Source organism: Oryctolagus cuniculus, chromosome 1, assembly GCF_964237555.1.
Source record: "Oryctolagus cuniculus chromosome 1, mOryCun1.1, whole genome shotgun sequence".
In the NCBI taxonomy this organism is placed as follows: domain Eukaryota; kingdom Metazoa; phylum Chordata; class Mammalia; order Lagomorpha; family Leporidae; genus Oryctolagus; species Oryctolagus cuniculus.
This window is the reverse complement of record NC_091432.1, coordinates 162,186,021-162,196,619: the sequence shown is the minus strand read 5'-3', so window position 1 is coordinate 162,196,619 and position 10,599 is coordinate 162,186,021. Positions and strand designations below refer to the sequence as shown.

The 10,599-nt window shown below is 52.3% G+C and overlaps 1 protein-coding gene across 2 annotated transcripts; it reads left to right on the top strand.

The window, feature by feature from the left end:
• Nucleotides 1-4,626: 4,626 nt before the first annotated feature.
• LOC100340294 (forkhead box protein D4-like 1) lies at nt 4,627-6,935 on the top strand. 2 transcript variants are annotated; one of them, XM_070051081.1, is made up of 2 exons: nt 4,627-6,446; nt 6,530-6,935. In XM_070051081.1, exons 1-2 carry the CDS (start codon nt 5,360-5,362, stop codon nt 6,802-6,804), a joined length of 1,362 nt encoding a protein of 453 aa, XP_069907182.1. In that variant the 5' UTR covers nt 4,627-5,359; the 3' UTR covers nt 6,805-6,935. The 2 variants fall into 2 exon arrangements, with proteins under 2 accessions (XP_069907182.1, XP_017197130.2); XM_017341641.3 differs by having other exon boundaries at nt 4,627-6,889.
• The last annotated feature ends 3,664 nt before the right edge of the window (nt 6,936-10,599 follow it).

The following is a 10,599-nucleotide window of genomic DNA, read 5'->3' as shown; positions in this document are numbered from 1 at the left end:
TTCTTCCTTAAGTGTATAATCCCTAGGTGGTGAATTTTGAAGGCAGTTATGAACAAAACAAAGCTAAAAGACTTTTAAAATAATGATCAATACTTTGTAACATTATAAACCTGGTTGCTTTCTATGAATTGAATAATTGTTTCCTTTGGGTTACTGCTATACATTGGAAAACAGTATTTTTAGATAGCTCTGAAATTCCCAGTTCCAGAAGTGCTATGCACTAGTGAAGGCGATGTAGAAAGAAGTGAATTCTGCCCTTGAATATCTGGCAGCTCAACTTACTCTGCTTAAATAAAAAAGATACACTGGAGTTTGTTTCTCAGAATAAGTCGTAAGTGTTAGAATCAACCTTGGCCGGCGCCGAGGCTCACTAGGCTAATCCTCCGCCTTGCGGCACCTGCACACCGGGTTCTAGTCCTGGTCGGGGTGCCAGATTCTGTTCCGGTTGCCCCTCTTCCAGGCCAGCCCTCTGCTGTGGCCAGGGAGTGCAGTGGAGGATGGCCCAAGTACTTGGGCCCTGCACCCGCATGGGAGACCAGGAGAAGCACCTGGCTCCTGGCTTCAGATCAGCGCGATGCACCGGCTGCAGCTCGCCGGCCACGGCGGCCATTGGAGGGTGAACCAACGGCAAAGGAAGACCTTTCTCTCTGTCTCTCTCTCTCACTGTCCACTCTGCCTGCCAAAAAATAAATAAAAAAGAATCAACCTTACCTCTTAATTCTGTGGATTCTCTGATTGCCTTTCATCTTTAGAGTGAATTAGAAAGAAACTGGAATTATCATCCTTTCTGTAGATCATATTAGAAAGACTTATTTTTCAAACTAGTGTGTGTGTTCTGGAAACAAACTATTCAGTATTAAGGAAAAAATAATCAGCAAACAGTGTCTACAGTGCACCAGGCCCCTACAAAATATGACTTGATTCCTAAAGCAGCACTATTGAATTGATGGGATAGGATGGTAGGAGTTCCTTTCTTTTTCATTATTCTTGTTTAGAGTGATGTGCCATTATGGAGTTTTTCCAAAGCATTCAACTTAGTTTGCTTTGTTTTTATGCTGATTTATTAATAATTTAATTTATTAATAAATATATTAATAAAATAAATAATATTTATTTATTTTAAAGTCAGAGCCACACACACACACAGAGATCTTCCATCTGTTGGTTCACTCTCCAGATGGCTACAACAGCCATAGCTGGGCCCATCTGAAGCCTGGAGCCAGGAGCTTCCTCCTGGTCTCCCATGTGGGTGAAGGGGCCCAAGCACCTGGGCCATCCTCTGCTGCCTTCCCAGGTGCATTAGCAGGGAGCTGGAACCGAACTGGAGCAGCTGGAACTCAAAACAGCACACATATGTGATGCTAGCATTGCAGGCAGAGAGTTTACCTGCTATATCACAGCGCTGGTCCCATTGATACTCTTGTTATAACAACTTTATTTAGATAGAATTCACATGCCATAAAATATATCCTTTAAAAAACATATAATTCCTAGTTTTTAGTATATTTACAAAGTTGAACAGCTATTACCATTATCTCATTCTGTCACCCCCACCCCAAAGAAGCCTGTATCTATTAGTTCCTGTTTCCCCTGCCCTCTGGATCCAATCTAGTTTTTTATCTATACATTTACCTATGTAGACTTTCTACTTAGTGTACGTTTTCAAGGCTTGTTGGCTTGTCCATGGTGTTTTTTTTTTTTTTTTTTTTTGGACAGGCAGAGTGGACAGTGAGAGAGACAGACAGAGAGAGACAGGTCTTCCTTTTGCCGTTGGTTCACCCTCCAGTGGCTGCCGTGGCCAGCGTGCTGCAGCCGGTGCATCGCGCTGATCCGATGGCAGGAGCCAGGTACTTACCCTGGTCTCCCATGGGGTGCAGGGCCCAAGCACTTGGGCCATCCTCCACTGCACTTCCTGGCCACAGCAGAGAGCTGGCCTGGAAGAGGGGCAACCGGGACAGAATCCGGCGCCCCAACTGGGACTAGAACCCGGTGTGCTGGCACCGCAAGGCAGAGGATTAGCCTAGTGAGCCGCAGTGCCGGCCTAGGCTTGTCCATGTTTTAACATGTATCACCATTTCTTTCCTTTTTACTGCTGATTAATACTCCATTGTATGTAGCACATTTTGTTTATCCACTTATCAGTTGATGGACATTTGGATTTGAACTTTTTGGCTATTATGGGTTTTTCCCCCTCCATGTTTAATTAATGGTATATATTTTTGAAAGTTTTAAAAATTTATTTGGAAGGCAAAGTGAGACAGGGAAAGAGAGAGAGATTGATCTTTCATCTGCTGATTCACTCCCTAAATGGCCACAATGACTCAGGCTGGGCCAAGCTGAAGTCAGGAACCAGTAACTCTATCTGGATCTCCCACATGGGTGCCAGGGGTCCAAGTACTTGGGCCATGTTCTGCTGTCTTCCTTGGCACGTTAGCAAGAAGCTGGATGGGAAGTGGAGTAGCCGGGACATGAACCTTTGCTCTGATATGGGATGCTGATGTCAAAGGTGGTGGCTTAACCCGCTGCACAACGCTGGCCCCAGTAGAATATTATTTTTTAAAGCAGGTTTAGATTTACAGAGTAACTTATCAAATAGTATAGAGTTCCCATATCCCCCCAAAACATCTTAAAATAGTGTAGTACATTTATTATAATTAGTGAACCAATATGGATACATTATTAGCTAAATTTAACACTTTATTCAGATTTCCTTAGTTTTACCTAATATCCTTTTTCTATCCCAGAATCTCATCAACTTTATCCTGTCTCTTTAGACTCCTCTTGGCTCTGACAGCCCTTAACTTGTTTGCATGACCTTGACAGTTTAAAATAGTACTGGTTGGGGATACAAGATGCTCCTCTATGGGAATTTGTCTGATGTTTTGCTCATGATTAGACCAGGGGTTTTGGAGGAAGGTCACAGAGGACTATTTCATCACATTGAATCGAGGGTATATACCATTGGGGCAGAGCAGTGGCATAGTGGGTAAAAAAAACCTCAGCCTGTGGTGTCAGCATCCCATATGGAAGCCTGTTCAAGTCCCGGCTGCTTCACTTCTGATCCAGCTCCCTGGTAATGGGCCTGGGAAAGCAGTGGAAAGTGACTCAACCCTAGGGCCCCTGCCACCCATGTGGGAGACCGGAAGAAGCTCCTGGTTCCTACTTTGGATCAGCCCAGCTCTGGCCTTTGTGTGCATTTGGGAAGTGAACCAGCAGATGGAAGATCTCTTTGTCTCTGCTTCTCTCTGACTCTGCCTTTCAAATAAACAAATCTTTTTAAAAAAATTTGTGAGGGTGACCTTCATCACATGATTGCCTGGCTACAGTAGGGGCTGTCAGTTTTCTCCACTGCACACCATACTGTTTGGCAGGACACAGGACGTCACTGTGTGCAACCCATACTCCATCTCCTTGAGGCTGGAGCAGCCACATGATTTGCAAATCTTCTGCAAAGGAGATTTGCCTCTTTTTCCGTATTAATTTATTTATTATCACTGTGTACACATGGATATTTATTTTATACTTTGGGTTATAATCCAATGCTACTTTATTTTGTTGCTTAAAGTGTCCCAGCCTTGGGCATGCTCCCTTAGACACACCCCAATCGGTATGGGACTTTTTGTTTTGAGTACATCTTTCCTTTCCTTTCACTTTTAAATAACCCAGATCCCCATAGAAGGTAACTTTAGGACAACTAACCATACTGGCCTGCCCTGGGATGGAATTCCTATGCTGATGGGGGAAAGGTGCCTCTTCTGCAGGGGGTAGAAAGGAGGCTTCAGGGAAGGGAGGTTGAATTAAACACCTGTCCTGGCCCTCCTGGAGCTTTTTAGTAGGTCACAGTAGTTGCTGGTAAATCTGAGATTCAAGCAAAGCTGTTAGGCTCAAACCTTCTGTTAATTGTCCTATTTCAAGCTGCATAAAACTGGAGAGCCTAAGAGGGTAAAAACCTCAGGAATAGAGGATAAGGCTTAAAAAAAAAAAAAAAAAAAGACTTGCAAGAAACTGTTCTCCAAATTTGATCCAGAAGGCACTACTTTAAGCAGCTTTTGTTATATTTTACCCTTAGAGATGGCTTCTGATTTCTCACTGAAACTTCAGTGTCATGTCACAAACACTAATGGAAGATTTACTGTTGGACAATGGCATAATATTTTTATGTTGCATTTTTATTGAATGCCACCTCAATGTGTTTCGCCAAGTGTGTGGGTTTTAAATTGTGACTGTGTTCTGAGGCTTGGTATTTTGTAACAAATTATATTCCACTATAGAGCTTATTCAGTTACTCCTTTAAATGAAGTCAATCTAAAGACCTTGCTAACTTCCAAGGATGCCAGATGAGTGAGTTAGAAAGACTGCCATTATCCCTTCCTCTGCAGTGTGCACACTGAATGACACAGTGATTTTACTAGAGACATTTATCAGAGGGAGTCAGAGCCCATACTGAGTGCATCTCTTCCAGTTGTGGAGCCACATTGTGAAAATGGGGTTTCTGTGGTGAAACCAGTTTAGTTGGTGATGGCCATTAAATACCAATGATCTCCCTGTTGCAGGTATATTATTTTTGTGCAAGCCGTTTTAGGCATGTGTCTGTGTATCTTCAAGGTTGTGGTATAAAATATATTTCTTACTGTGGGTTAAATGTACAAAGAAGTTCCAGAATCACTGCTGTAAGGGACCGGGAACTCCGCTTGTCCCCTCCTGCTTTCCTTCCAAACCCTGAACTTCCACAACTTGGTGCTAGGACTTTTCAGGAAATCTGGGTCAGGGAGAGCATGTCGAGGGAAGAGGTGGAAAGGAGTGAGCACAACGCAACAGCCTCCTGACACTGCCCTCGAGCTGAGGATAGAGTCAGAACACTAAGAATACTTCCAGCCCTCCTCATTCTGAATGCGGGCAGAATCCACCCACCGTTGACAGTGCGTGATGAACCAGACATGTTGAGTATCCAGTTCTACCTTGTCTTTATTCGGCGCAGCTTTTAAAGCGCATTCATGAAGCAGCGACTGGACAGACTAAGCCCGCGGAGTGAAGCACCTGCCTCTGGCCGGTGGCGAGAAGTGGGAGGAGGGGCGGGGGCCTTCCTGGCGAGGATTGCACTGGGGACCCTCACCATTGGACGGCGTCAGGGAGTCAGGAGAACCGGGCGCCGCTGGAGGAAGGGGAAGCAGAGCTATAAAGAGGGGAGTCCCGCACGCTACGTCTACAGAGAAGCGTCAACACAAGGCAAAAGGGCTCTTTGCTGGATGCTGTCGGAAAGGAGAAACACGCAGAAGACGAACGTTCCTGCCTCTTGGAACACCTGTCCCAGGTTGCCAGCCCAGTCCGACGCCTCTGCGTCGGCAGCACCTGCTTCCTTATGAACTTGGCGAGCGCTGAGTGCCTTCGCTCCACGCCGCCACGCAGCCTCCGAGGCTCTGATGGAGAGGAAGGTGAGATCGATGTCCTGGGAGAGGAGGAAGATGAAGACGACGACGAGCAGGACGACGAGGAGGCGGAGGGAAGCCAGAATTTCCTAGAGCAGCCTCGGCCGCCAGGGCTGCAGGGAGCTCTGCGAGGCGCGGGCGCGCATCCCGGAGAGCGCACGGAAGGCAGCAGCAACCACAGCGACCTCTCGCAGTTTGGCACCAAGTTCAGAGCACCGACGAGGTCTGTGGCGGCCTTGGGGGAGTCCCCGCAGCCCGCCAAGCCGCCCTACTCGTACATCGCGCTCATCACCATGGCCATCCTGCAGAGCCCGCACAAGCGCCTCACGCTCAGCGGCATCTGCGCCTTCATCAGCGGCCGCTTCCCCTACTACCGCCGCAAGTTCCCCGCCTGGCAGAACAGCATCCGCCACAACCTCTCGCTCAACGACTGCTTCGTCAAGATCCCCCGCGAGCCGGGCCACCCCGGCAAGGGCAACTACTGGAGTCTGGACCCAGCCTCCCAGGACATGTTCGACAACGGCAGCTTCCTGCGACGCAGGAAGCGCTTCAAGCGTCACCAGCCGCCCCCTGGAGCTCACCCGCACCACCCCTTCCCCTTGCCCCCCGCGCCCACCGCTCTGCATGGTCCCCACCCGGGCCTCCTCCTTGGGACCCCAGCCCCGCCGCCGCCCGTCCCGGGAGCTTTCCCCACCGCGGTCCCCGGGAGCCGCCCGTGCGCGCTGCTGCACCCGCATCCCCTTCGCTACCTGCTGCTGTCGGCCCCGGCCTACGTGGACCGTCCGAGGAAGGCGGAAGGCACGGACGCGGCGGCCCCCGGTGGCCTACGGGTGGTGCAACCCTCGCAGGGTTCCCGGCCTTGGGAGGAGGGCAAAGGCCCGGGGTCGCGGCCGGGGGGCGGTTGCACCTCCTTCAGCATCGAGAGTATCATGAAAGGGGTGAGGGGGGCGGGTGCAGGGACGGCGCCCAGCCTGCCGGCGACCCCGTGGAGTTACTGCCATCTGCTGCAGCGCCCGTCGTGCCTGGTGCACGCCCAGGCCGCTGCCCCCTTGCTGCACGTGTCGGCAGCCGCCGCGGCCGCGCGGACCTTCCTGCAGCAGCAGCAGCAGCAGCAGCAGCAGCAGCAGCAGCAGCAGCAGCGGGAGGAGGAAGAGACCTGCGCCGGCGGCTGCGTTCCCAGCGACGGCGCGCCCCTGGGCCGGCACCTGTCGGCAGCCACGGCGCTGCTGGAGTGTCAGCGCGCGGAAGAAGGCTCGAGACTGATGTCGCTGGCCGCTCCTTCCGGCGGGGAGGGAACCTCGCCAGCGTTCTGAGGGTACTCCGTCCCCGTCCTTTACCAAGCCCCGCAGGGCGCACCTGGAGACTGCGAGACAGCTGAGTGACTGACTCAAAAGTTCAGCTCCCATAGCCATCAGACGGGGCGCAAGTCTCAGCATAGCCAGGACCGGGTGTGCGCGTCTGAATCCCGCAGCTGGGGCAACCGCTACTTTTGTTCGTTGCAAAAATCACAAGAACACCGGATTCCGACCCCTTATAGACAACGTGAGGGCAACCTTTGGAGGACGTAAGTCTCGCCTTTTCTTTTCCCACCTTCATTGCGGCTTCCATGGCCTTTCCGACTTGCACATTTCCCTAGGAATTATGAACGCTAGTGCAGTATTTCGTTCCGGTGTTAAAAGCAAGCAGTCTCCAGTGCAAAACACCTTGCCCCGTCTTCATTTCCCAGGGCTGCAAGTACTGCTTTGGAGCCAAGCGCAAAATGCTTACACGCCCCCCGTGCCACTTAACACAAGTAGAATTTTTAATTTTGGAACGTTTATTTCTTGTCTGTGTGTCTGACGTGCCATCTTTCACGGAGACGTGTTGACAATACGCCTAGCTTTATAGAAGAAATAAAAATGCTACACTAAAATTCGGTGCTACCCTGTCGTTATTTGCTTTTTAAATGGAACTCCTTATTAAAACGTATCTTCTTTCCTCAAATGATACAATTTATTTTTACAATTCATATTTACTATAGATAACGGAAACTATTTTTGGTATGGCTTTTATAATTACGAATATCTGTGGTACGAGAGTCCTGGTTTTTAGAACAGATTTAAAATTAACCGCTAGAAGAAAAATAACTGGAGCAAGTAAATCCTCCATTTATTTTCTATCTTTCTAAAGGTTTCTTCTTCTTCTTCTTCTTTTTTTTTTTTCTGTAATAAGCGGGAGAGCGCTTTAAGATCACTTTGGGGGCTGCAGTTGTGGCTTGGCAGCTAAGTGATGCCGGCATCAAATGTGGGCGCTGGTTCCAGTCCTGGCGAACCCACTTCTGAGTCAGCTCCCTGCTAATAGCCAGGGAAAGCAAGTGCTTGGGCCCCTGCACCCACATGGGAGACTCAGATGGCTCCTGGCCATAGTAGCCATCTAGGAGGTGAACCAGTGGGTGGAGGACCGCTTTCTGTTTCCCTAACTTCGCCTTTCGAACAAATAAATATTTTTTAAAAGTTAATTTTTAAAAGTAGTTTTCAACCAGAAAGATTTCACTGTTACTAGGCTTCAGGTGGCAGAGGGGAAGGAACACAGGTGAGAAGCACTCCATGCAATACTCGCCCGCAGGAAAGCGAATCTCTACAATCCACACACTGCCCCGAGCTTCACCGCGCGCTGCTTTCTTTATTTCTTTTTAATAAAATGTTTGCTTTCATATATTTATTTAAAAGGCAGAGCATGAGTGGGGGGGGGGCATGGGAGAGAGCGACAGCTTTCACTCCCCAAACGACCCAAGCCAGAAGCCTGGAACTTCACCCGCGTCTCCCACGTGGGTGCAGGAGCCCGAGCTCTCGGCCATCTTCTGAAGCTAGGACTCCAGTTGTCATCGCAAGAGGAGCCTTAACCCTCTGGGCCACAAAACGTGAGCGAGCCCCTTGGGCGTCCGCCTTCTCTACTCCCCACTCGCTGCGATTCATTGCTCCTGTCAGCAGGGCGGGGGAACGCTTTCCTAGAGGGGGCCCACGTCTGCTCCCGTGCCCTCTCATCCAGAGCGCTTCCTAGCCATCCCCACCCGCTCCGGCCTCGGGCCGTTCCAGGGCCATCCTGGAAAGCTACAAACCCGCCCCTGCGTAGCTGCCCAGACGCGAGCCTGCCAGGCTTCGGTCACCTCTGCACCTGCTGCTTCCGCCCGCAGAGGGTCGCCCAGGGTCCCGAGTTCACCCCTCCGAGCACACTCACCTAAGAGTTTGGGGACAAACAGAGCAGAATGGGGCCCCTTCGCGCCACGGTCCCGCCCGCTCAGGTTCCCGCTCCCTGTTGAAAGTGGCCCCGGCAGCAGCAAACGACATCCGGGCGCAGGCCAAGGTGGTGGCTGAGCCCCGTGCGGACCGCCCTGCGAGTTTTCTTCCAGCTTAGCACGGCCACGAACGTAGGTGACCGAGGGTCCGGGCCGGCCCAGGCCGGCCGCAAGCGCCTCATTTTAACGGAACTATGGGGACAGTAAATTCCTAAAAAGCGCCAGAGTAAACACTGTCACCCAGTCCATCGTAAAGGGTGCTTTGTTGGGGTTCACCTAGTCAGAAGCGCCACGACCGCGCGGACAGGTGCGGTCTTCGGGTGGGAATGGCCCGGTGGCTGGCTCGCGGTCACCAGGTGCTCGCCAATACGAACTCACCCCTAACATCTAGCACCTGCGGGGCTCCCGGTTGCTGACTAGGCTGCCAGCCGGCGCGGGGCTGTGCGGAGGGCGCGACTGGAGCGCTTCGTACGCGTGCCGTGACCAGGCCGGGCCGCAGTGCGCTCAGCGCGGGGTTAGCCGCTGGGGATCCCAGGCCCGGACCCCGAGATTGTGTATCTAGCCTCCCGGGCTCCTGTTGGGTCCCGGGCTCCTGTCCACACCGCGGCTGGGATTAAAAGCCACATCGCTCCCGAGTTGTGCGGAGCATCCACGGTCGAGGACTCGTTTTCTTGAGCCCTGGCAGACTGGATGGAGCCCTGGGGGCCGCGAATAGCCCATAGAAATTAAAAGCGCGCCCGAAGCCCCTCGGGCTGTAGTTTCTGAGCCGCATCGCAAGCCCCATGCGAGCCTTCCTACGGGTCGCAGACGCTGAGATCCCATCAGGGCTAAGGTCACGGGCACAGAAGCCCGCGCCCTCCGCCCCGCAGCCCTGCAGGCCGGGAGGCAGGTTCCTCGACCCGAGGTCCGCAAGCGCTCCGGGACGCACGCGCCCGCGCTGGGCCTCTGCGTACCAACGGAAGTGCCTGGCGGCAGTGGTGCTACGCTCACAGCCCAGACCCGGGCCACGCACGGCCTCTACCTCAGGAAAAGAGGCGGCGACGGATGGGGTGGGGTGGGGGGACAGCCCCGTGCCTTGCGCCTCCGCGGGATTTTCGTTGTCCCCGCTCGTGGTTCCGGACAACGCTGCAGCCTCGACGTAGGCACAGCCGCTACCTGGCCGCCCTCCGGCAGCGGGAATTCCGGAACCTGCGTGGGAGCTCGGCCTCTCGCACAGACCTGGGGCGAGGACCCGATAGGTAAGAGGAGTGGGAGGCTTACCGGCGAGTTAACAAGTTTTGGGTTTACTGGAGTGGGCGGTGAGGCCGGCGGGGCGGACAGGGAAGAGAGAGCCGGTGCAGGTCTAGGGGCCCGGGACGCCTGCAGGTGGCCGCGGTGGAGAGCGGGGGCGGCAGGTGGTTTCCAGCGCGGCGGGAATATTCTAGAACGCCCCGTCTTGGCGGTCCACGTCGGCACCTCATGAGTGGTACCTGCCCGTACGCTGGAGTGTAGCCCGTGACCCGGAACTCTGCCCTGTCTGCAGACTGTCCGTGTAGGACGCCCCTGCTGCTTTCGTGTTGACTTGGATTCAGTAACCCTAGGCAGAAGATCCAGGGGCTTGGAGAAAAGAATGGAATAAAAGGCAGTCGGATTTAACCAGGCGGGCATCCAGGTGAAGTAAGTAGCGTCTCCTGAGGATTTGTGCCTGCCCTTCACCGTATTGTACTGGAAGTGTGTGCAGCTCGTGAATCGTCTTTCCCACACGTTTAGGAAAGACGTTCAGGGGTTAGCACCTGATTGCAGCCTACATGGTAAGCTTGCTCTCATTGCTAATGACACCTGCCTGGAATTTCTGCAAAAATAATTTACATTTAAAGGCGGTTTTTCATAGCAGCTTCCAGATTATTAAAGTACGTTTTA